At 34.5% G+C, this 26,993-nt stretch overlaps 2 protein-coding genes across 3 annotated transcripts; one reads left to right on the forward strand and one right to left on the reverse strand.

Annotated features, from left to right (window-relative positions):
* Positions 1–4,206: 4,206 nt before the first annotated feature.
* AdSS (adenylosuccinate synthetase) lies at positions 4,207–17,173 on the reverse strand. Its single transcript, XM_066401124.1, has 10 exons — positions 16,822–17,173; positions 13,831–13,933; positions 10,158–10,260; positions 9,201–9,383; positions 8,742–8,947; positions 8,461–8,615; positions 8,209–8,377; positions 8,065–8,147; positions 7,884–8,004; positions 4,207–7,696 (listed from the first exon to the last, which is right to left on the reverse strand). Exons 1-10 carry the CDS (start codon positions 16,972–16,974, stop codon positions 7,644–7,646), a joined length of 1,329 nt encoding a protein of 442 aa, XP_066257221.1. The 5' UTR covers positions 16,975–17,173; the 3' UTR covers positions 4,207–7,643.
* Positions 17,174–18,166: 993 nt separating this feature from the next.
* LOC136416114 (uncharacterized) lies at positions 18,167–26,653 on the forward strand. Of its 2 annotated transcripts, XM_066401132.1 has the most exons (12): positions 18,167–18,310; positions 18,717–18,792; positions 19,134–19,222; positions 20,148–20,230; positions 20,344–20,468; positions 20,526–20,652; positions 20,775–20,914; positions 21,051–21,209; positions 22,881–23,810; positions 24,923–25,015; positions 25,397–25,501; positions 26,113–26,653. In XM_066401132.1, exons 2-12 carry the CDS (start codon positions 18,769–18,771, stop codon positions 26,122–26,124), a joined length of 1,887 nt encoding a protein of 628 aa, XP_066257229.1. In that variant the 5' UTR covers positions 18,167–18,310; positions 18,717–18,768; the 3' UTR covers positions 26,125–26,653. The 2 variants fall into 2 exon arrangements, with proteins under 2 accessions (XP_066257229.1, XP_066257228.1); XM_066401131.1 differs by lacking the exon at positions 18,167–18,310 and having other exon boundaries at positions 18,636–18,792.
* Positions 26,654–26,993: the final 340 nt, after the last annotated feature.

Genomic DNA, 26,993 nt, shown 5'->3' on the forward strand with positions numbered 1-26,993 from the left:
AATGGCGCCCATATGATTTTTTGCAAAAAATGGATTCACAGTAAAAAGTCGAAATTCATTTGTAGGAAAAAGTTTTTTGTTCGACGCTTATTGCCAGAATTGCAACAGTTTTTCTATAAAAATAATCAAAAATCCCTGCAAAAAGCATCGTTACTGAAAATAGTAAACAACAACACACTCATTTGTAAATTTTGATGTTGTGTACTCCTCGATTAGTGAAAATAATCCACTCTTGGGCCACGACAAATTGGGTTAAATCGTTAATGTGTTCGCTTCAGAAATCTGCGGCAGAATTCTCTACAGACCTTTTAGAGATATTATATTTACTATTTAAAAAAACATGGTGTAGGAATACTTTTTTGGCCACAGCAAATAGATTCCTTTCAAAAAATAAATCTGATCAAAGGGCTTTTTTAACATCGCTTTCGCACCCTAAATAAGGTTCTATTTTTTCGCTCCTTAGCACGCAACGCTCGTTCGCACCATTCTTTCTGGGACACCCCGTATCGTAGTCCCATGGATTCCCCATAAAATTTGCCCGCACAGTGGGCCGAGGCGACGAATTTCATAAATGGGACAAAACTGCTTATTCCAAATTCTACCATTTGAATTTTAAATCTTCATCTTCATTTTACGTTGCCATCGCCGCATCACAACGAATCCATCAGGACGTATAGTCACAAAAGGAGATTAAAAATTCAGAAGCGGTAACCAGATCCTTTACCAGGCGTCCGCATAGTGGTAAACAAACATAATAGGCCAAAACAATTTTCCGTCTAATTGGCCAGACACAGATCCGCTGGAGCAAAGAGATACAAATCTCCACTAACCACCTAAATACCACGGTGGGGGAAATAAAAGAGGGTAGTTAAACTTGATTCTGTTTAGTTTGTTTTTTCTTGTATTTGGTCATGGTAGTGTGCCACGCCTCGACACGTACACCACATGAATAAGTTAATTTATTACAAAATATTGTTGTCCTGCACTGTCCGGTCGAGGTAGAATGACCGCACGTAAGAAAGGTGGCACGCAAAGCCACGACCTGGAAAATCGGATTGAAGATCGTGACACTCCGAGACACTCAGATTTCAGCATCGATCATATTTTGAATAGGGCGGGAAAAAATATCTCAAAAACTCAAAGTGGCGTTGGTGAGAAAAATGGTGAAATTGTGAAGTATCAGTGGCTACAATGTTCTAGGTATTGCCCCCCTAAGATACAAAGTGAGTACTACTTCTACTAACGTTGATTAACCAGCACTTAGCTCCGCAGTTACCACGGGAATCGTAATTTCATAACTCAGTTAGGAAATAATGGGCTCAGTACCGTTACTCGTTAAGAAATGCCACTTTGTGTAACCGGACCGCGCTTCGCTCGCCCCGCAAAATCCCACTCGTTACGGAAAGTCGTGCATTCCCTAACCGGTCACACAAGTAGCCAATTTCCGACCTTTTTAAATTAACAAATAAATGTTACTTCTTGTGGCCAATTAAGCTTGGTAACACAAGCATCAAGCATTATAGTAGCTCGCTTAAGCATTTTGATATCGCTAAATACAGGGTGGTCCAACGGAAACTTTGCGCCTCGATTTTCAATAATTGAAACGGAAATGTGTAAAAACGCCGCCGATTTTTTGGTTCGAGGGGGGCAATTGTGTTCTCGGCCCTTGAATAGGGGTGACGGTCACCGCCAACAGCTTTAATGGGAAGAGGTGTCGAGGGATACCTCATTTTAAAAGTAGTTATACCCTCATTATAACCTCCAAGTTTGAAGTCGCTGCCATTATCCCCGTTGATATGACAGCTTGTCGAAGTCTGTGGGGAATTCACCGCAATAAGAGGCGCAGGCTTCAAAATAAGAGTAGGAAGACCTCTAAAGTGAGATATCATTAAATCGTTTTGATGGAGGTGAGTTTTCATGAAAGCTACCAAATTACTCCTGAAATGTTACGTAATGTAAGACGAGGCTTTGAACAAAATTTTTTATTGTATGGCGGTAAACAGCGGGCATTTATACCATTGACCAGAAAAGTAACGTGAACACTTTTGCCCACCTTTCTTAAGAAAAAGATTACAAATAAAGAAATGTCCCCTTTTAAATTTGAGCGATAAAGCTCACCTCCGTCAAAACGTCGCACAACGTCACACGCACACCTCCGTCAATGATATCTCACTTTTAAAGGTCAACCTACCCTCCTTTTAATGTCTGCAGCTCTTATTGTGATAAATTCGCCACAGACTTTGACAGGCTGTCATATCAACGGGGATAATCGCAATTACTTCAGACTTAGCGGTTATAATCAGTATACAACTACACCTTTAAAATGAGGTGTCACTCGACATCCCTTGTCTTAGAAATCTCAGGAGTAATTGACACCCCTTTTCAGAAAGTTGAAGTTAAAGGGTATCTCTCATATAAGTAGTAAGTAATTATTACATATAAATATCAGTAATTGTTTACGAAAATGTTACTGATGCACATCAGGCTTCAAATCTAATTTAAGACAAAGCTTTTTTAGTAATGTTTTAAATAATTTTATTAATAATTTTTTAATACGTTTTTTTTAACTTTTTTGATAAGTTTTTTTAACTTTTTTAATCAATTTTTAAACATTTTTTTAATTAAAAATTTTTAAATTGTGTTTTGAAGATGCCGTGGTAAAGCCGCGAAACGTCGACAATTTTACATAACTGCCTTTTTGTTAATCGAATTCTGGGTTTTTTTGAGGGATCGTGAAACAATGTGACATTTTATTATATGGCCTGTCGCGTGGCAAATAAATGAGATATTTATAAATAACAATTTTTCTCCTTTGTTCCAGGAATTCCAAAACGAGAAGTTCAAAAACGTCAATTGGGTCGCCATCCAAGAATCCCATTCACGAGCTACCAGTTATCAACTCTGGAACAAAAATTTAAAGAAAGTCCTTATCTTAGTAGCGAAGAAGTGATCGTGTTGTCCAGAAAACTGCAATTGGCTGATATAAGAGTCAAAATCTGGTTTCAAAACCGACGAGCTAGGGAGAGGAGGGAACGGAACGGTGATGTGAAACCCAAAGATGACCAACCAATTTTAGAAAGAATTTCTAATATCTGCGCTGATGATGGGCCTTTTGAAGGTCCCACGATACATCTAAAAAATGATGAACCAGACAATAGCCCTGAGTCATCTGAAGTACCTCAAAATCGCGAAGTTTTCCCTTCGCAGACAAAGTCTTTTCATTTATATAAAAATGCTTCGTTACATCTATCTCGACACATGAACGTGTTTCTTCACAATAGTATTTCTAGTTCTTACTTTTTGTCAAGTGGAATACCTTACCCACCAAATGTAAATTTTGTAGATAATAATAATATAAACAATGAATCCTGAAAATTGGTCTTTATTTTATGACATAAATCACTACATAATAGTTCACTGCATTTCTAGCAGTTTGCACCTGAGTTATATTACTCTAGAAGTACAGTTATTTATTTTCTCCTGTGTTGGCTACGATAGAATTAAAATTCCAAATTTGAAAAACGTCAGCTAATTTTCCGTAGTGTTGTCAAACTTTTGACAACCTTAAGTTGACTACAATTTTCAAATTTACAACATACAGGGTGCCATGAGGAACTGGGCAGACTTTTAGCAGGGAACAAGCTTACTAAGAGGAATATCGAACAAGTTTTAAAAAGTGAGTCGCATTTTTTACTATTACTACACAGGGAGTTTTACACGTTTTGTCGAAAAACTGTTTTGGCTATAACTTTGCAATGCCAGTTTGCTTTTTTTTCGTTTTCTGATGGGAGTACACCGTTATGGATGAGTAAGATAATGTATTCAGAGTTTAAAAAATCCCGGACCGTCTTCAAAACGGTTTTTAGTAGGTTTTTCCAGGAGAAAAAAATCACCCTGTATACCAAACTTTGAAAAAGCGCTATGTGTATTTGCTAAAGGTTAGATGAATTAATAGTTATTCTCAGTCAACAAATTTATCGCACTTTTCATTGCTTTGTAAAAAAACGAAGTTTACGAAAATGTTACAGTATTGAATATTTAGATTTATAAGACGCATATCTAGTAAAATGTAACGATCACCCTATATATGCAGGAGTCCACTCGGCTGGTTTGAAATCTTATACTACTGATCAGTCCCTATTATGCAGTCGGTTTAATGCTCATTGAACTGAACTGTATTGTGTGGAAGACGGGAAAAAAAACAAGTTTGTTAAGTACACTTTTATTCGAATTTGGTAACACCCTCAATATTTCGAGAGATTCTAACACATATAGTATTGCGTTTATCTCAAAAATAGTTAATGTTTAAAATCTGTATAATACATAATACAATACAACGTTTAAAAACTGGCAAATAAAATCACAAAATAGGCCGTCTGATTTAGCTTTAAAGCTACGCAATAATCCTTACTCAATCAATGAATTCTTCATCACCCGTGGATTTTACGGAAAGTAAATAAATATTTTATAACACTTAATAACATTTTTATTTAGAAATCTGATAAATAGTAGTAGGCGGTAAGTCCAACACTGTTTTTTGTTTCGTTGTTAACGCCTTATACAGGGTGTCTGGAAAATGCTTTGCCAAACTTCAAGGCGTGACTGCCTGGGTCATTTTATGAAGAGAAGTTCATGTGAAAATAAGTTCCCAAACGCTTTGTTTCCTGGACACGAGGTCCTAAAATTTCACATTTTTTAATATTTTTTTAGCTGCCCTGACTTTTGTAACACCTTGTATAAGGAATCAACCTTAATGGGTCATTTGAACGGCTGAGTCTAAAACATAATACTTACATACATTCCACATTTCGGAATTTTCAACACTATTGAATCATTTTTCGATTAAGTTTCATTTTACACAAAACCAACACGAAAAATGTCTATAGAAAAATCGAGACATGTTTTGACAATATTACGCAAATAATACTTGTAAAAAACCTCTGTTGGGTTTTTGAATCCGTAGTTACATTGCCTCTAGGAAAATAAAATCATAGATTTAGCATAAATAGTGATCTTTAGACGAGAGGGATTATTCGCGTTATTGAAAATTTACTATTAATCCATACGATTGAATGAACCCAAGTCCCTTTTTACTCTGTCATTGATATAAACCTAGACTAAGTTTTGGCGAGAAAAACCGCCCCTTTTTTAATCTTAGTTCAGTCCTTCGAGTATCTAAGTGTGAATCGGTTAATGCTTCCCGGTTCCAGGCTAAGGTTCCGCCACCGGAAAGGGGCTCTTGAGCGGTTTTCTGTCCTCCTGGACTTACTTCTGTCTTGCGGGTTATCGGTTGGGAATAATGAAGTTGAAAAACCGGAGAAACTATGAGACAACTTTCTTCACAATTCCAAGAAAAAGATGCCTTGTTGAGATTTTTAAGGAAAGTGTCCCCCTGACGAGGGGACCTGATAGAACAGCTAAAGTTATTTAGAACAGCTCTGCTATCACAATTGAAGTCAGCATTACCGTATCTATAAAAATCAATTATAGCGATATTATACTATTGTATTTTCCACCCCATAAGAGTTTTTATGGTGCATGCAAAACCAACAGCCCCTAAACGAGATTTTGAAAGCACTGAACTGTAACTATGTCTCATGTTTATCTCCGATACTTTAAAACTTCATTTATTATTTCACTATTGTATACAATATTGTGCGTGCGGAACGAATATCAAAGAATTAACATCAAACACTCTCTTTCAGACATTCATATCAATCATTACTATTTTCTTCGCATTAAAAAACAAATTAGCACAAAGGTTATACGCGTTTGATGATCAAACATTTGTGAATTAACGTAGATAAGCCCTCTCGTGTAAAGGTTGCTTATAGGTACTCAAGTTGACAAACTACATAACTTTAACTAACATTAAACAGAAGCTTGGAACTAAAAATCACCAATAATGTTCAAGCTATTTTTACAAAATACGACAGACATACAAAATGCGGGCTATTATAAGATTCTGGAGAACCACAAGGGTCACATCGACATTTTGGGATAGATATATTTAGTATATTTTATTTTTAGAGTCTGCAACTAGAGAATGTAATGATAAAAATATTTTAAAGATAAGAACATGTTATGATTCATTTCAATCGCAAAATTGCAACAATTTTCATTGCAATCTCTCTCGAAGTTTGTGGTTCTAACCAGAACTAACGCTTTTAACTTGCATGATTCATAAATGTCCTGTTTAAAGTTCATCACTGCATCTGAAAACCGCAAATTTTCTTCTCGGACGTCCTATAGCATATTTCACTGTTACTCATAAACATCAAGAATTAAGTTTTCCTTTTAAGGAGTATAAGGGCTGAGCTAAAGCGGATTTTGTGATTAGGTAGATTTAAGATGGACGAAACAAAACTTAAAAAATATTAGAAAGATCGTCTTCTCTTCGGGGGTCTGTATGATATCTCTTCTATAAATTAACCAGCTAATCTTTAGAAACTTTCGTTGCTAAAAATTGACTAATTAAAAATAGGGCAGCTCTAATCTAATACGGAGATAATTTATAACATATTTTGTATTAGTTAAAAGAATTACTTTCTCGGATTTCTATTGCCTTTGTTTTTTTTCCTTTTACGAATTAAAAATAGTCGCGCTTTACATAATCTTACATCTTAACAACAATAGTAGTGAAATGTTACTCGATTTTGAATTAATGCATTGTACTTCCCAAGTCATAAAATGTTTGGCAATATGAACACATTTGTTGTGCTAGATACAATATACAGTGTCTTATTTCAGCATATAAAAACGTAATAGTTATTTTTTCTAGTCATACATAAATAACATAATAACGACACTAGAAGTCTATGAAATCTTTTTCAATGAAAAAGCATATGAGAAAAAACTTGACTTTCAAACAAACAATTTTTAGCATTATCACAGAAACTATCATTGACGAACAAAGTACTATTCCCTTCAGCTCATGCCCTTCATTTATTACCATGACCCAACATAGGAAAAGATCTCTAAAACCCTACTAACTAAATAAAGCTCTACTGGGTGACCCAAATTAAAGATATCTAGTCCGATCTCTATTATTATTACATCTCCAGATATGAAATTTCGTACATCTTCAAACATTAACTAAAACATTAATTATAGTTATTACATTAACTGAAACTAAAATTTTGCTAATTTTATTTCTATTTAAGTAATTAATATAACTAAATGATGAGGATTTTACGAAAAAAACCAAAGTAATGCTTCTAGCTAGAAAACAAAAAGCGATCCAAAATTTTTTATTCCATCCACTCGATTTGTCTCGAAAAGACATCAAGAGTGCATAATTAATTTTTTTCTATCTCCTATAGTTATCGAAATTTTCTATATAGACATTGTAATTTGACCACTCTGTACATTCGATTTGGGCCACCCAATAGATTAAAAACGTTGGTGCGTTTCAACAACAGCAGCACTTTACAATACTTAGCATAATCATTCGTTACTAAAAATATTATATCGCTAGTTTTAAAGATGATCGGCAACGCCATTAATTGAATTGACCGACATTTTATACTGAAATATTGTTTTAAATAGGTGAAGAATATGAAGTTTGGGAACTCGAAATATACAGTGTTTGGCTATATTAAAAGTAATACGTTGTGTATTTGGTACTGAGCTCTTCATATTTGCTAATTTATTTTTATTATAGATTCTCTCCCTTTGCCAACGCCGATCCATTTTACTAAAACAAAAACAAAACATTAATAACTTGAATTAACCATATTCCGCTTTTTCTGTGTCCTGACAAATGAACGGAAGGAATGAAATTTAAGAATGATACAATTTGGGGGGATTTAAGAGGCACAGTTCACGACGATTCAAACAAGTCAGTTAAAAATGTTTCAAAATCAAATTTTAAACATACTTACTAGGGACATCAACAAGTTCTTCAATTCTGTTGATATAATTTTGTGCATTCTTGGGCAGATCGCTGAAATCCCTCACTTCTTCGGTACTAGCTTCCCATCCGGGCATTGTAATATATTCGCACTACAAAGATCAAAACGTTACCGAACAATCAATGTCAAAACTACAGTACAAAATACCAACCTCAACTTTGGCTAGATCTGACGCCGTCGACGGCATGTAATTAATTTTCTTTCCATTTAACTTATAAGCGACAGCTATTTTTACTGAAAATAATACGAAAATCATAAAACTCAGGTATTCAAATATACCTAGAAGATGGCATACCTTCTTTAAGTGTATCTAAGATATCTAACTTGGTGACGCAAAAAGCTGTATACCCGTTTATTTTAGTAGAATACTGAAGTAGAAACACATCCAACCAACCACACCTCCGTTTTCTTTTTGTTGTTACTCCAATCTCACCACCCCTTTGTTGCATCAAATCACCAATTTCCTGTAACAAGATTAATTTATTTATTGACGAAATTATTTGCAATTATTTGAATGTTTTGAACGATGTTTAAAAAAAATACTTACATTTCGTAATTCTGTCGGGAAGGGTCCATCCCCTACCCTGGTAGTATATGCTTTAACAACTCCTATTATGGAGCCAACTCTTAATGGAGAAATACCTAATCCAGTACACACCCCCCCAACTGTACAATTTGAGGATGTTACATACGGGTATGTCCCTGAAATCGTTAAAGGGTATTTAGGTGAAAGAAATCAGTATTCACGAAATATTAAGCAGGACATTTAAAAACAAAGTTTTTTATATCATAAGTATGTAAATGTAATTAAAATTGTATGTTTTTTACCAAAATCTATATCCAACATTGCAGCATTAGCACCCTCTACCAAAACTGTCTTTCCTTCTCTGATTGCCTTATCTAGAAATGAGACAGTGTCATAGACGAGCGGCCGAATTTTTGTGGCGTATTTTTGATAACGAGACAATTCTTCCTCGACATCAACTTCCAGGCTGGGGAACATCCTCTGATGTATGGTCATTAAGGCCTTAAATCTGAAATACAACACTTGCATTCAATGCCCGTACCTACTGCTAATGAAAAAAGCTGAATTCTTAATGCATATTATAACGGGTGATCATTTAAAAAAACTCGCACTACTAGCTGGGCCATTTACTATTTGCCATCAAATATTCGACAACTGTTAATTGAAGAGCTTATCCACGACATGCCATAACATTTCAATATGAAGTTGAATTTTGTTTTATGACCACCTTTTCCTAATATATCACAAAAAGTAGAACTTACTTTTCCCTAAATATATCAAAATCCCCTAAGAGGTCTCCGACTCGGATTCCATTTCTAGTGGCTTTGGATGAATAAGTCGGACCAATCCCCTTCTTAGTCGTTCCAATGCCTTGACCCTTCTGAATTTTCTCCTGTTCCTGCAGTCCGTCTACCGCTTGGTGAAGATCGAATACCAAATGAGCCCTAACATAATCTTAGTTAACGGGTGATCATTAAGAAAAATTCGAACCGTAAACATAGGACGTTGATTAATTCATCAAACATCTAAGTGACAATCGATAACAGATGAATTTATCCAAGACATGCCTCTGATATTTCAATGCCTATTTGAATTTTTTCTTAATGATCACCCTTTAGAAGATTGCTGATAAATATGTCAACAGTCAGATATTTCAAAAAACTTACTAATTATCATAATACCTTAAATGCGAAGATTTTACGATTTTCAGAAATTTATTTAATAAGGGGAACGATTATTATGCAGAGAGATCACTTTTACATTCACCATTTGAATCTACAAAAGGGAAACAGTAGCAAGATTGAGGCCGAGTTGTTGAATCATGGCTTACGATCAAGGAATTTGTATATTACTATCACAGCAATGTATTTCTTATGGATGTCAAAATTTACAAGCGTCGGGTTTAGATTAACCAAGCTCAAGCCATGATTCAATGCTTCGGCCTAGATGGCTAATATTTCGGAAAATGTTTTAAATAGGTATAGAATAGAACTTGTTATATGAAATATGTCGAAAATTACTCGAGATACAAAAAAGAATAACAAAAAATGAGAATTGTCATCAAAGAAAAAGGTACTTTGTTTTACCGTTTTTAAAAAAAAATCGTTCCACTTATTGTTGATAAATAGATATTCAAACATACCAATGTATTTATAAAATCTGCACGTGTTAATGTCAATAAAGTGAATAATGTACATCGTTAAGAACCCTTAACTTACCGATCAGAGATGATAAGTCTCTCTTCCCAATTTTTCATGCCCTTTTTGACATTTTTTTCGATCTCGTCAAAGAGTTGTGGGAGGTGAATGACCACACCGTTTCCTATAACAAAAAAGTAGTGTGATCGTTTTTAAAGACAAATTTAATATAAACCATTTCGGTTAAGTGAGTATTAATACGCTTCTTTAATGTGTATAAAATCATTCATTAATGATCCCTATCAATGGATATGTAAGTTTTTTCTGGCTATTATAGTCCGGGAGTATGCGATCAATTAATATTATAAACAAGATATATTATAAACTTTACTCGGATCAATATTTCCCAACTTGATGCTTTCGATATCTCTCTTCCGCCCTTGAAACATAGCCAAATTGGGTAATACCCGTCCCTCCCTTCAAGTTATAAAACCCTTAATTCTGATGACATAGTGGAACTAAGATTTTGCTAATGCCAAATGTCATTTTACGATTGACAGCTATTTGCATCACCTTTTGTTTTTTAAATGGCAATGTACATTTTTTAATTAAAAAGCGAAATTGCACTAAATGACTTATTTATTTTTTATTTTTAACAAACCGCATTTCATGTTATTTAAAACTTTTGTTTGCCCCCGGTATATCAATAGAATTTCGAAAAGTATATTCTTGAAGCATCCGCAACAAAACAGCATCGATTACAACCTGACACATACAAATTAATGTGATCTATTTTTAAAGTTCACTATTTAAAATTGAGAAAAATATTTTTTTAATAAACGCTTTGGGATATGTTGCATAAATTCAACGAGCGAACTTTAACGAAGATGTTATCAGCAAGAAAACATTAATGTTGGCGATAAATATGTGAAAGATGCAAATATTAGGTTGTTCGGAAAGTAATTTCGTTTTTTCCCGACAGAGGATTTAATGGTATTTTTTTGCACTTAACCTCACACTTAAGCCATATAATTTTTATATGCTTTGAGAGCTCATATAACAAGGCTTGTGTGTGAAACATTTCAATTAATTCTACGCAGTAGTTTTTGGTTGGTGCCCTTTTAAATATGGAGAGCGATAAGCAGCATTTTCGACATATCCTACTGTTTTACTACAGAAAGGGTAAAAATGCTGTTCAAGCCAGAAAGAAATTGACCGATGTGTATGGAGAAGGTGTGTTGACAGTACGCCAGTGTCAGAACTGGTTCTCTAAATTTCGATCTGGCAATTTTGATGTCGAAGATGCACCACGTTCGGGAAGGCCGGTTGAAGCTGATAAAGACGCCATAAAGGCATTAGTTGATGCGAACCGTCGAATAACAACACGTGAGATCGGATTGAAGTTAAATTTATCGAATTCAACAGTTTATGACCACTTGAAAGGCCTGGGATTATCCTCGAAGCTCGATATATGGGTTCCCCATGTTCTCACAGAGAGAAATCTGTGTCGCCGCATTGACGTCTGCGATTCGCTTCTCAAACGTGACAAAAATGATCCGTTTTTGAAGCGCATCATTACTGGGGACGAAAAATGGGTTGTATACAACAACGTCAAACGCAAGAGGTCATGGAGCAAAAAAGATGAATCGACTCAAACCATTTCCAAAGCCGATATTCACCAAAAAAAGGTGATGCTGTCTGTTTGGTGGGATTTTAAAGGAATCGTTTTTTTTGAGCTTTTACCGGATAACACAACGATTAATTCGGAAGTCTACTGCCAGCAGCTGGACAAACTGAAGGATGCACTTCAACAGAAAAGACCCGAACTAATCAACAGAAAAGGTGTAGTGTTTCACCAAGACAACGCGAGACCTCACACAAGTTTGGTCACTCGCCAAAAGCTTTTACAGCTTGAATGGGACACAATGCCACACCCACCATATTCTCCAGACCTGGCACCATCGGATTATTATTTGTTCCGGTCACTCCAAAATTTTTTAGACGGTAAAACTTTCATCTCAAATGATGAGGTCAAAAACCACCTCGATCAGTTTTTTGCCAGCAAAGACAAAAAATTTTATGAGCGTGGAATTATGCTACTACCAGAAAGATGGCAAAAGGTGTTGGACCAGAACGGCCAATATATAATTTAATAAAGCATTTGTTTATTATACGAAAACTGTCATTCATTTTCACATAAAAAAACGAAATTACTTTCCGAACAACCTAGTATATTTTTGAATAGAGAATTAGTGTGACAGTAATGACACTGTCAAACTAAATATGTCAAGTTTATGTGATAAAAACAAAATCTGCATTGAAAATTGCACTTTTTTTGTTTTAAATAGTGAAATTGAAAAATAAACTGCAATAAGTGACTTATCCAAAGGGCCATGATGTGTCACTGAAAAGGTCCTTTTGAGCAGATTTAAATTTTCAATGTCTTATTATTTAAAAAAACAATAGTTAACATTTGTATCGACAATAATGCCGACATCGTCGTCCCTATTGACGTAAAAAGGCGGAACTTTTCACTAGTGAATTTTACATTATCATTAGGCACCTATTTTTACCAACCCAACAATTTCTGGCTTCCCAACGTAATTTAAGCCTGAATTATGGAGCCGGTTCCTGCGAAGTATAACCGTATATCGGTCAGTCTTTCGTAAATAGGTTAATATCAACTGGCAAGTTTTGCAATCAATCAGGTACCTTTCTGTGCCATGCAAAAACCTACATTATTTACTTAACACGCACAATAACAATAACAAACAGTAACCATTTGCTGGCTATAATTCCTATTACAAGGGACGATAAATGCAATGTGCAGTTGTGAAAACAATAGGGCATAAAACTTATTTATTTAAACCCATTAAATTTCATTTACTTTTAGCTGAACAAGTACATTTTGCCAAAAGTTGCATCAGCAGATATTTTAAGAAATGCTTATGACAAAACAGAAACTGTATAAACCATATCTATATGGGAAAGTAGGTTAGACAATTTAGAGTGTGGAAAATACATTACACATTTACTTAAAAAAATTAGGTGGAACTAACTACACTTCACTTGATACGCTGAGTGAGCAAGAAAAACAAATATTGATACAATTTCAATCAAATTTAGAAAAATTGTCTCCAGGTAAATTAATGCCAGTCTCTGAAAAATGTAAAATATATGAACCGAGGCGTTATCTTTGCAGGCTCCGGGTATCACCGTTTCAGCTTTCATCTATAGATCAACTTAAGACTGTGAGGGATGAACCATGAATTCAGCAAATATTGGGAACAAAACAGGCCTAAACGGCGAGTAGTGTCAATCATAGTAAAAAATATATAAATTTTCTTTTAAGAGTTTAGACATCCAAAAGCACATGACCGCAAAAATTAGGACAACAGTGAACTTGGCAAGTGAGAAATAAATATTGTCCTGGATACTTTGTCATTAGATAACAGGAGTTGATATCCAATCCCGTAAATGCTGCTGATCTATTTTTAAACATAAACACAACAGTAATGGGGGGGGGGGGGGAATGTAGCCTCGTATTTGTGGAAAACTCATTAGAACGTGTTTCCGAATTCGGGACATTGGAAAAAACTCACTCTGGCTAAGACTAAGTTCGCTTAAAATCCCCCAGGCAGCTACTTAGATAATTCCTTTTAAATGCTCGGTTTACTTTAGGCTGCGTTCTCTTCATTTAATTTTCATTTGGCTCTAACATTGAAAGTCCCAACATTAACTCGGAAGAACTTACCGATTACGGATTTGGCGTTGGGCTGAATTATACCACTTGGCAGTAAATGAAAGTCGTACTCCACCCCGTTGACAACAATGGTGTGACCTGCATTATTGCCACCCTGAAATTAATTAGAAGAATTTTTAAACTGCAAACAGGCGATCCACTCTCAAGTCTGTGATGCGACAAGAACACTGACTACTGATAGAGCTAATACCATGAATTCCTCCTGACCAAGATTGCACTTCTTATTCGCATTGGTGAAATATAATCATTTTGAACGCAATCTCGCACATTATGAAACGTTCGCACGCTTCAGACTTCTCATGAGGGCACGTCTAATGTGGAGCATTAAACGGTGTGTGCAAAACAAACAAAACTCAATAATACAACCATAAATAGGTGCATAAATATTTATTTGTCAAAAATGTTAAAAGTTAATATTTGTGAATGTAATGAGAGTTAAGGTATATTAAGTCATATTATTTATAGTTTTCTGATATGAGCTATAAAGTCATGTGATGAATGACTTGAGTGCAATTACCGAAAGTCTATAAATACGTTTATTAATTTGGGACACTTGATCGGAGAGCTAATATTGCCTGTCCATTACGTTTTAAATCGGGTGTGTTCAAATGGCTTTCGTGCCTATGCATATGAAGTTTAGTTGGTGCTCGCATAGTATATTCAAGAAAACGATAATTCGACAGGTGAAGAGGAAAATAAGAATGAAAGATAGCTAAAAACTAACTCAGAAAATGAGATCAAAAACCTAACACCTAATCGACTTGAAACTTCTAGTACCCGAAAAAGGAAAAAGGTGTCGTATAACTATATAGTATACGACACCTTTTTCCTACTATATAGTATAGAGTATAAGTGAACGGACGGTAGCATATTAAGTTTACAAAGAATTTACTTCTTGAAGGGATCGATAATAAACCAATTTTTATTTCCCGTGTGTTTGACCATTTAGTTTTGTGTAACGAGTGAGATTCTGCGGGACGAACGAAGCGAGGTGCTGCAATCCCACTTGCAATCCTGCAGCATTTCCTAATGAATTTCAAACATGATTTTTTCTAATTTTCCTTTGCGATAAGGGAATCTCAAGAAAATAGCCTGCATTTGAATGTGCAGTGAAAGTCGAATGTAACGACGGCGAAGGGGACCGACTAAAAAGGGTCGTTGTTACATCAAGACTTGTTCTTTTTTTATGATTAAAGAAACGCGAAAAAACACAACAATTTATTAAACAAATTAAAAACTATAATAGATAAATAATAAAACGTAAATAATTTAATATAACTTCTAACTCATTTGTATTTCCGTATGTATCATAGAAACGTTATTTGTTCAAATATTCTGTTTTTCGCAGAGAGACCGAAACTTTTAAAAAAGCGGTGTTTTGGCAGATTTACATAGAAATCGCAGAAAACCTACAACCAACCATACTTAGGTGTGTCAAATATGTATATTAAAAACAAAGTTTCTGGGATGGTCTATAAAGCCGCTAAAGGCACTGCTTTTTAAAAAAGAATGCTGGCAGCGTCGACTTTATACTACAATTACTATACTATGTCCCATAGTGTCTTTATACCCGGCTAGCAAACCACCAAAAATGTTTTTTGCGGATGTTAAAAGCGACTTTATATTAGGCAGACTTTTTACAATGGGGTAAATCTAAATCTAACCAAACGTTCGAATTTCCGTTACTACATACGACTTGTTACATCCGACGTCGTTAGTCGCGACTTTCACTGTATTTAAGCTGCACCCTGTATACGTAGAATTATAACGACTAGTTGCCCCCATTTGTTCACTAAGTTATGAAATGAAGGTCCATGCTTTCATTATGTAATTAGTTATGGAACGAAATCCGTCTAATCATCATGATTTCCATCATAAAAACGGTCTTTATTTGCAAAAATTAGAAAAAAAAACGTTTCCGCTGCTCATCACATTGTTACAGCACAAATACCGTCATTTAAAAAGCCGACTTTATTTTTAGAAGATGATTCCTCTTCATATTATAAATGTGTTGTCTTAGTTATTAGTAACAAAGAACTTCTTTTATTATAACATAATTTAAAATAACAATTTCAGTGGCGTCTCGGAGGAATACTCAATTGATGTTTATAGTAAAAACATCAAGTTCGTCAGTAACAAAGATATAGTTATTGAGTCTTAAGACACTAGACAATGAATGATATGTGAATGTAGCTATGTAATATGAATTATTTTCAAAAAAATCAGGATTATGTGAGTACCAATAAGTCACTCTTGTTCTTAGTAATGAGGAACATTTCCAAAGGACAATAGTCACTATTTAAAAAAAAAATTGTGGCAGAAAACACTACATAAAATACAGATTGTCAATAACTCCAGATCCTAGAGTAGCTCTTATCTAGTTCTCTAAGATGTAAATCAAACACATTTTTAATAAGCCATTTTTGTAATATGAAAGTTCAAGTTGCATGCAGCAATGAATCCCGAAAAGCAAATTCTGTAGCATGCCATCTTTTATTTTTAATATTTGTATCCTAAGGCTGAGCACATTATTAATGTGTTGTCACCTTTAACTGCAGGCCAAGTTCCATGTATACCTTGAAATAGACCTTAGATATTGGTCAGAGTCCTGGTTGCCATGGAAAGTGGCTTGATGTTAAAGTTAATAAGAAATTAATAATTTGACCCCAAAATGTCTTTTTCTACTGGGAAATTAGTGCAGAAATAATGTGTTCTTATTTCTTTCTATCTACTGAATGTCCGGAAAATAGAAAGAATGTAATAGCAATACACTAGTTTTGACCTACTAAGAATAGAATCTTGTCAAAAACAAGGGGCGAGAAAGGAGGCTGAAAGAGGGTAGAATAAATAACCTACAAATGAAAGAAATAAAACCTGAAGTAAAAGTTAATTTTAAATTTTAATTTACTTTGTAAAGTTAGGAAGTTACTGGGGTTAAATAATTTCCAATAACTAGAAACAAAATATTGCGTAACCATTTACCTGACACCGGCAAACGACATCTGCAGTAGTAGCTAGTAAATCAACTACTTTTCCTTTGCCCTCGTCACCCCATTGCGCCCCCAAAATGACGGTCACCTTGCCCTCTAGGGACTCGGTCCGTTGCTTTTTTCTAGGAGAACCGTTCCCGTTCATGTTAAGTTATACACCTTTTTCGAGCGACTGAAGCTACCTTCGAGACACGCACTGAAAACGGGAAACGGAACCACTGATAGTTTAGTCCGAGGAACTTAACTTTACAACGACCTCCACTCCACACTTCCACTAATTAATGTAAATGTACATGCCTGGCATTTGTCATAGTCATGTGTTAATTTGAAATTTGAAATAACCCTTTTCGGAAAAGCTGCTCTAGATTGGATTGATTTCTATCGGCTGATTTTCAACTAATCGCATTGAACTCCGATGATGGCAAACCAATCCGATTGGTTGAAAATCAGCTGATAGGGATCAATTCAAACTTGTTTTGTCTCTCCGAAAACGCTTAATGAGCGAGTAAAATGAATCATGTAGACAGTTGGCCACGTGACGTAATTCGTGTAAGTGTGATGTCACATTTTAACTATTCAGGGCATTCTAGGTTTTATCATCGGAATCGTAGGTACAGTTAAAAAAACGCAGTTTAAGATGGGTTTTTTTATATAAACATATATCCTAATTTCTTCGATTTTTGAGCTTCAGTGAACTTTAAGGTACAAGTAAACATTTTTTTAAAATTTCAGTTGAATTTGCTTTTTTAATTTCAAAGTGCCAGACAATCTCAAACCAACTTTGTTACACAGAACAAACCATATCCAGTGATCAATTTCATTAGTAAATATGTATTATACACTTGTACTTCTTATAGGAAAATCGTGTACATTCTTAGACACGTTTGCAGAATGTAAATCCTTGTAATGTAGGCAACTTTTTAACACAAAAATCGACATGGATATGTTAGATCTGGCATTTCTAGAACTATCCTCGTAGATGCTAAAGGGTAGTTACATACGTACGTAAACAGTTTCAACTTGATACCTCAAAAAGTGAAGAAGCTGCGAAATAAAATTTTAAAAAATCTGATACTTTAACACCATGTATTTCTGTAACAAAAATTTTTGGAATACGTATATGATAAACTAGTATTATTCTCGATTGAAATTTTTGCTGTTTAACTTCGTCGCACCATGTACAGTACAAATAGAATAGGATACTGCTCGTAAATCGTAAAATCTAAACACTATCAAGTGCAAGTGCGCAAAGGCTCAAATTGACAGATGTGGCTGTACCAATGGAGGGTCTCGAGCAGCTGATTTTTTGACATTTGCCAGCTTTGTGTTTGTATTTATTTTTTATTCTGACTGAGATAATAATAACTGTCAGAAAGTAACTAAAATTATTCTTTTCTCTACGAATGATGTTTATTTATGTTTAACATTGCATTGAATAACATTTAATTTAATAATTATCATAGTGCCTTCTGAATAATTAAGTAAGTCATTTAAGGTCAAGATTAACTTGTTTTATGGCTTCTGACTTGTGGTAATTAACACTTCAAATTATTTCCCAGATATTTTCAAGTAAAAGTACTGATTTTCTCTTCATTTGGAGTTAAGTGAGTAATCTAGCGTCGAATAAATTATTGTTTTTGCCTCGATTTTGACTTTATTCTGGGCGATGCGCCAATTAAAATGATGGTTTCTTAAAATTGTTAATAACAGGTATAAATAGAGATTACATCATTTCAAAACAAGGCAAGGCTACCTTCAGGCCTTCTCCCCACTTTTTAATGGATTTAATAACATGCTCCTTTACACAAACTTTTAGATGTTAGTTGTAAAAATAACTATTTGATTCTTCACTGTGTTGTGAATAGAAATTTTGTCATTTTATTGCAGACTTCAACGTCGTCCACCAGTACCAGTTAAGGAGGTTTTATCCTTAAGTGCTATGGCAGAACCTATTGTGAACCCTGTAAGTGTAACACATGTGATTTTCTTCAGTAGTTATAACCCTGTTTAAAACAAAATTTATAAATTCAGCATTAGATTTCGCTTCAATGCCGGCTATGAAATATGAGCTCTGTATTTGTAACACAGCTTAATAGCTCAATTTACACTCTTTTACACTCAGTTGGGTTTGGTTGACATTATATTACAACAGCACAAATTAAAAAGTAATTATACTGCTGAACAAGGAATCATCATGTAATATCTACATATTTGTTTAAGTATATGGTTTACTTGAGAACATCACAGTTCTTTCAGCTACCCAATGAGGTATTGAAATGATCATAATAAACTTGTGTCTTCTAGGAATTACCATTTGTTGGTGAAGTCCCGGCAGGTCTCCAGCCAGGGAAAATGTTAAGATTTCAGGGTATTACCCATCCTAATAGTGACAGGTAACATAATTTTCCTCATATTACTTTAATAGTACCTACCTAATTTACGTAAAGTATACATATATATTATGTAAAAGTTATTTTACAAACAATAAAAAATCTATTGATTTAAGATGCTTCTAATCAAATAATGATCACAGTGTAAATGTGCCTTCTCCAAATGTTTTTGATGCAGGATATACAGAGTGTAACATAAATAGGGGTTTTCCTTTTAACATGACATAGATTTCAAAAAACTAAGCCATAATTTTAAATAACATTTTTTCGAAATCTCAAAAACAATCAAAATATGCGCCTATGAAAGTTTTAATAAATACCATATCTTTAGCTATTACTCACTCCGGAACTGGCTTCAAAAGGTGTTCAAAATTGTCGCCATTGGTTTCATTTGCACGAATTATCGCTCGCCTTATCCACGACTCTGTGCATGTTAGAAGAGATGCTTTTCCTCTAATATCAACAACATATCCACCAATTCGTGATTTGTGTAATTATATATATGATATAGTTTATCAAAATAACACCTGGAGCTAAACTTCACGACTGATTTTTAAGCAGCATGGGTAAATTGCATAAAAACAGTAAACATTAAGTGGTTTTTGCGTTTTTACAATAGCTGATAATTTTTTGTGGGACATTTTATTTCCTTTATGTTGAATTTACTATTTTATGCAGGAATGGATTTTTTTAGGTCTTTGTCGTGTTAAAAGGAAAGCTCCGCCTTATGTTACACGCTGTATAATATGTTAAAACGGTCAAACCTTTTTCTGACTGCCTTATTTGCTATGCCGAATTGATGTTTTTAATCTGGCATTACTCAGAAGAGATCTGTTTTTATTTTTAAGGACATGAATATTTATTTCCTACCTAATAGACCAAATAGTGTGACAATTGTATTATTAACAAATTTATTGGTGCTTTCTAGATTCAATATTAACTTAGCAACTGGTCCCAATTCCAAACCAAGAGATGATACTGCATTACATCTTTCTGTAAGGTTGAATCAGGGTAAGGATAACATGCTCCTTACTTTATAATTATCAAGGAATACTGTAGGAAATAGTTACCTATCTATGTCTGATTATTTATATAAATATTGACAATCATATTTATTTTTTAAGGATATATTGCTCGAAATATTTACAAGGCTGGAGAATGGGGAAATGAACAAGGAAGTGGAAAACTACCAATTGGCCAGGCCGAGAGCTTTGAAATAATTATTTTAACAGATCCCCATCATTATAAAGTACATGCCGATAATCTTCCTTCTTCAAAAATAATATTCGATGTTATTTATATCTAGGTTGCGGTTAATGGGCAGCATTTCTGTGAATTCAAACATCAAATCCCTTATCAGGAAGTCACTCACCTATTGGTAGATGGCGACATTACATTGACTTTAATATCATTCGAAGGAATAATTATACCCGGTAAGAAATGTTAATAGCAAAGGAGTAAGCTGAGCAGTCCGAAAAATAGAAAAAAAGAGATTCATTCTTTAACCAGACTGTTTGAAGTGATATTCAATTTGTAATTGGTAATTCCTTTTCAGGAAATGAAACATCTACTCAAGCTTCGCAAGTTAATGCTGCAGGACCTCAATTTGGGGGACCCCAGTATGGACCTCCCCCTGGCGCTTATGGACCACCTCCACCCAACTATGGAGGTTATGGGCCTCCCCCACCTCCAGGGGTAAGTGTGATTCAAAAAATTTTACCAGGGTGTTTTTATTTCTTCAGTAAAACTAGCTTTAAACTTTTAATATGAATTTGTTATACATTACGAAATAACTGTTGTGTTCAATATGAAAACTTACTCATTTATCTAGGCTCAACCCCAATCAGAACTGGGTGGATTCTTTGATAAAGCTCAGGAAATATTAGCAGGAGCAATCGCAACTGGAGCAGCTGAAAAGATACTCGGCAGCATTTTGCACTCAAGTGGTCAGCCAAATCAACAACCTCAAGGTTACGCACCCCAAAATGCGGTAAGTTTTTCTCGGTGTGGGGCACTGTTGTGTTTATTTGCTTATTGTAACACGGTTTGAATTTTTTGTTTCGTTGAGTTCAGCCCGTGATGGTTGAATTAGCTTTTTTTATAGTTTAAAGCAATGAGGTATAATCTGATCACTACAACTATTGCTTAATATACAAGGCACAGGGTGGTCGATTTCATAACATCCTTTGATAAAAAATATAATATATCCTTATTTTTTCTACCAGTAAATTTTGGCTGTACTGTATAAACCATTTAATCAAATTCGACAACACAATTTTAAAATAAGGTTTCTTAAAATTCGTATTTTTGATACCTGATTTTATATCAATACTTAAAATAAACAATCATCAATTTTTCTTTTGTTGGTGACATTAAGTGAACGCATGTGTTGCCTGATTTAGTAAAAATCCTATACTATAGGGTAGCTAAAGTTATACATAACTTCAAGAAATTCCTTACTATGAGAAATGACAATATAGGGTGACAACAGAAGATGATGTTACATCTTTTTTGCTTTGGACATCATCATATGTAAATTATTTTTGGATTGAAGGATATTATATACATATATAAGCAGTACGATAAACCAAAGTAGCTGGATTTTCTTGCAACGATGTTTACAAATAAAAAAATCAACTTATAAAGCGGGTAACTCAATTAGAGATATTGCTTATTGTTTTCAAAAGCTAATAATGAAAAGCATAGTTCATCACACCTCTGAATCGCATTTTCCGGTGCATAAATGACTTCGCTTTTCGAATTTACTATAAAAATCTTAGGGGCATTCAAAATGTCATGACGTTATTTATCTCAAACGGTTTCGATTATATCGATAAATAATCATCTTCGGGATCCATTTGCCGACCTATGTTTATATAAAGTTATTTGCCTATTTTCTATTAGTGCCTGAACTGATACTTAAACTACCCTATTCGAATAGTATTGTTGTCTGCTGTAGAGCAAATGAATTTCATTTGTAATACTGGGTGACAGCAATGCTACTGTTATGGAATGGTTTAGCCAGTCTTATTGCTGGTTCAGTTGGTTCTGGTCTAGCTGAACTGATTTTCTTACAATTGGGTCTAAATATATGTAGTAATATATCAAGACAAAATCTAGCATTTAAAGTTAAGCTCCAATTTACAGATGATTATAACTAGGCCTAAATGCCTTAGAAACCTACTAAGGTCTTTTAGGTAGTGACATCTAGCATAATATTCTTAGGATGTATTTTGTTTCATTTATTGCTGGGCTTAACATGCATGAATAATCATGTTTTCTCTAATTAAGTGTCGCATGCTATTTTTTGTGTTAACTTTTGTTTTACTAAAAATTGGTGATTGTTTATTTACCTGTTTTGATAGTCATTGATAAAAAACTTACGTGATTGGTCCGACTGTTATCAAATAATGGCTTTGTCATATTTGAGGATGTTTGGGTTCGTCTCGATCGAATTACGTTTTTATTTTTCAGCTTTTAGCATGTGATGAACTTGTCCTAAAAAGTAAAACACTGTGTCTAAAAAGTACCAGACGTGATTCTAAATTCTATCCCTGTTACAAATGCATATAATTTTCCATTTTCAGTCTTTATTGACTTGTAAATGTATACTCGCCGGCTGGTCATCAGTCTCCAGTTACATAATATTGCCATTTCTCAGAGATATGGAATATATCCAGATCTGCCATCTCAAGATACCACACCATTACCGGCCCAGAATAAAGGCAATCCAAATCCTCAAGATTCAGCCCTCAGTAATCTTATAGCTGGATCTGGTGGAACTGTAATCACCGGTCCGCAACCTACGCTTCCACCAGAAGAAAATGTGGGCGCTGGTCACGGTGCAGGACCATTTCAAAATATTTTAATGGGTCTGTTAAGTGGAGGTGGTGGTCAAAATACAGGAAATCTTAATAGTGGTGGGCATGGACAATCGCAAAACACTCCTTCTGGAGGTTCGGACGTATTATCTGGAATTTTATCAAACCTATTAAGTGGTGGTGGCCAACAAACTGGAGGATTAGGTGGACAACATCCAACCCTGTCGTCGGGACAGGCACCACTGCAAGGTGGCCAAGGACAAAGTGTAGACTTCATGGGAATATTGTCAGGACTTTTATCTTCTAATCAAAACACTCAAAACCCGAATCACTCGCCTAGCGCTCCGTCTCAAGGTCAAAGTTCTGATGTTTTGAGCGGCATATTGTCCAGCCTATTATCATCAAATCAGAATCAGTCTCAAAACCCCACTCAACCACCTCCACCCCCACAATCTGCTTCCCAGCCTTCACAAACACAACAGCAGGGCGGCGATATTTTGAATATTCTGCAAGGGCTACTTTCTGGAAGCAACCAGCAACAACCAGCAGGTTCTGCACAAACGCAAAACATTCCTCCACAAAATTACAACCAGCCTCAAAGTGGTGGGGGACAGCCTGCGGGAGTTAATGTTGAAGCGTTGGCTGGTTTACTGCAGGGTCTGTTAAGTAAAGCTAAGGAACAGCAAGATAGTACTCGGCCGATTCAAGAGACCAATCCTTCGGGTGGTCTACCAAGTCCGTCTTCTAATCCACCACAGAACGATCCGCAAGTGAGTGTACTTGTGAAAGTTATTCTTAGGTTTTAACGTACTTCCGATAATTGCTGCTGGAAAATGTCGCTACACAGATATGTAACTCTCTAAAATTTTAATTGCGACTACCAGGTTTCACTCTTTTTGATGTCAAAAAGTGACATTACCTCCCTGAAACTTGCTTGTATTAATATTATTAAACTGTTCTTACTATGAAATGAAGACGTTTTTCCTTTGGAAATCGAAGACAGTGATAGTTATGTAATTTGACAAATGATTATAGCTGGAGATTCAACAAATGTCCAATTTTCTTAGAAATTTGCTAATTTTTTAACCTCATTCATTTGAAATTAGATAACTATCTGTTCTTGATTTGTACAAACTAAAAAGAAAAACATCAAATTTCAAATTTTTGATAAGATAGAATAATATATATTTGCCTGATGTTACTAATTGCTACAATCGTTTTAAATGGTACGTAGGAAAAGATGTTTTTAAATACTATGAGCTATGAACTACACGATAAGTCCGATACTCAACGTTGAGATGTTATCTTATGCTCATTTCTTAGTGTTAGGGTATCTGTGAATTTTCGATAATTTTTTTTCTCCTATTGAGAAACTTTAATCACACAAAACAAGCTGTAACGCGTCACTTTTAATGCTTAGGCTGTAAAGTAACACTTTTCTTATCAAAGCCTTAGAAATTATTTCAATCACTGCAAACTTGACAGACAATCAGTAGTAAATTTCTTTTACTACCTTGACAGTAAAACTAAAAAAATATATAACAAATATAAAAAGAAATCAGATGGTACCAATGACAAATGAAAGATGGTACCAAATGGACAAATCTTAAATACAACCTTAAATACAAATGTTTGTTGTAAAAAATCGGGAATAAACAATCATCAGAATATTTTGCTTTGGCTTGTAAAATCATTAACATAATCAAACATTTTTTAAATACTAATTTAATTTTAACCGCATCGCCTTAACTTTGCTTCACAGTTTGTAAGCTAATGTATCTTTTAGTTCCGGATAAACCGGCGAACTGCAATTTTAAAGAGATGAACTCCTTAATGTACATGGTGTATTAACTTGTCAATCTAATTTATCTTTTTTTGCTAGCAATATGGTCAGTATCCACACCCACCGCAACAAGAGCAAAGAGGGCCTGTAGAATCTCTTTTATCAGGCCTATTATCAGGCGGACACCAACAGGTGAGTCAAGTTTACCTGCCAATAAGTATCAATATTCATACAACTTTACAATACTTATTATTTTACACTTTTAAACGTGGCGAAAAATTTCCAATTGTCCAATTGTTCCAGTGTAGTCAGAATTGGTCTGTTTTAACAAAGAAAACCTACTTCCCGATTAGATAGAGTAAAATTGACTTAAAAGTCTTAAAGTTAAATTTCTGAGAAACGTTTAATAGTAAAAACCGCTTGAAATATTTTCACTATCAACTAAGATATAGGGCATTTTTCAATTTTCCAATATGTTTTAGTAGTGCATTAATGCACTGATAATTCTGACCTTTAATAGGTTCTTTAATAATAAAACGTCTCTAATCTAAACAAAATCAATAATTTTTTTAGCAACAATCACATCCGCCTCAGGTGGGTGGCGATGGTTCCATCGGAGGCCTAGGATCTATGGGTGGCATTTTGGGATCTTTAGCAGGTTCACTGCTTCACAGACAGGTAAGCTTATAGGATTCTTTCAAATCCTTTAAACCTAATTCAGACGTAAGTGCAATATACATAATTGAATTTGCAGAGAGAGGAGAAATAAAAGGTTGAAAACTGATTTACAAGAAATATCGTTGGGTGTCTCTGGGAGATAACTGACCCTAACTTTTTTTATTTTTGGCTATGCAAATAACACGCTAAGATAGAAAAAAGTGGCCTATAATTTTGATCGACTTGAGAGCTCTTATATCTTTTGAACCATTAGATGCATTTTGATCATCTTTTTACGTTCTGATACGAAATTTTATGGCCATTAGTTGTGTTACGTTTTTTTTTTAATTTCTTACAAAGTAATTCAGATTTAGCACACATTAGCATACAGATTAGCATACAAACATACACATTTATCAAATGTGTATGTTTGTTTGTTAGTTTCTATATCGCTCTGTAGTATCATGCTACATTTCAGATTTTTTTCTTTATTTGTTATGCTTTTTGCACGTTTATCTTAGAAACGCCATTTATAGGCAAGAGGAAAATGCACAATGCGACTGTTTTTCTGTGCACTAACGGTGTATTTCTGTCGAGATTTCAATAATTTTTTCAAATCGTTTGTATTTCAGGATCCCCACTAAGTACAGTATCAGCGGTGGGTAAATCACCATCAGGTATCTGCCTTACTCTGGACTTTCAATATTTAATGATATTGTGTTAAGTGTGTAGTAGCCAGTCTTGAATTTATCACTTAGCGCAAAAAAATATACCGGGTGTCAATATTTCTAATCGGTCAATCACTTCCAAATCATATCGAAATGTAGTGGTATTTTCGAAACTGACAACATACGTTTATAGAAACTTTTATCATTTTGACCCAAGAAATACCCCCTTACATTTATGCCGTATGTTAGGACTCACTCTGTAGAATAATTAGAAATGTGTTTGACACCCGGTGTATATGTTTCACTATCTAATCTAATCTATAGATCTAATGTAAAAGAAGTGGATATTATTGAGATTTTTTATATTATATTCGTTATTTTTGCATTTCTCATGGTGCTTATTGTCCTTTTCTAATAATCTTAGAAGTCTTTTTTACTCTTTATAATTTGTTAATCACATATGAAGTTTGAATCTATTATTTAGTACAAATTTTATTATTTTTTATATTATTTATTAGTTGAAATACTCATGAAATTCTATTTAAATGACATAATAACCGGGTATTACTTATAAGTAAATTGTAGGATAATAATGTGTATAAAGATGCTTGAGTAATGCTTGCAACGTTGACGTGCTGTTACATTTACTGAAAGTTAACATTTCCTATATTTTTAACCTCACTCATATGTCAAATTGGGGTACTGGAACCTTCCGTTATTTATGCAGGCGTAAAACCATTGATGGACGTGGCACCGGCCGATATTTAATGAGTTGTCATACTCTATGCAGGGCGCTCCTCTTTTCTGCTCTTTATAAAATAATCTCACGAATCGCGACCTGGTGA

The sequence above is a fragment of the Euwallacea similis genome, chromosome 22 (genome assembly GCF_039881205.1).
Source record: "Euwallacea similis isolate ESF13 chromosome 22, ESF131.1, whole genome shotgun sequence".
NCBI lineage: Eukaryota > Metazoa > Arthropoda > Insecta > Coleoptera > Curculionidae > Euwallacea > Euwallacea similis.

Excerpts from the sequence above, each read along its gene's own strand:
- AdSS (XM_066401124.1), bottom strand. The coding sequence starts at position 16,974 with ATGAACGGGAACGGTTCTCCTAGAAAAAAGCAACGGACCGAGTCCCTA. Across the intron at positions 9,384-10,157 it reads AGACTTATCATCTCTGATCG|GGCTCATTTGGTATTCGATC; the intron begins GTAAGTTAAGGG and ends AGATTATGTTAG. Across the intron at positions 8,378-8,460 it reads TCCCGACAGAATTACGAAAT|GAAATTGGTGATTTGATGCA; the intron begins GTAAGTATTTTT and ends ATCTTGTTACAG.
- LOC136416114 (XM_066401132.1), top strand. The coding sequence starts at position 18,769 with ATGGCAGAACCTATTGTGAACCCT. Across the intron at positions 20,231-20,343 it reads TTCTGTAAGGTTGAATCAGG|GATATATTGCTCGAAATATT; the intron begins GTAAGGATAACA and ends TTATTTTTTAAG. Across the intron at positions 20,653-20,774 it reads CGAAGGAATAATTATACCCG|GAAATGAAACATCTACTCAA; the intron begins GTAAGAAATGTT and ends ATTCCTTTTCAG.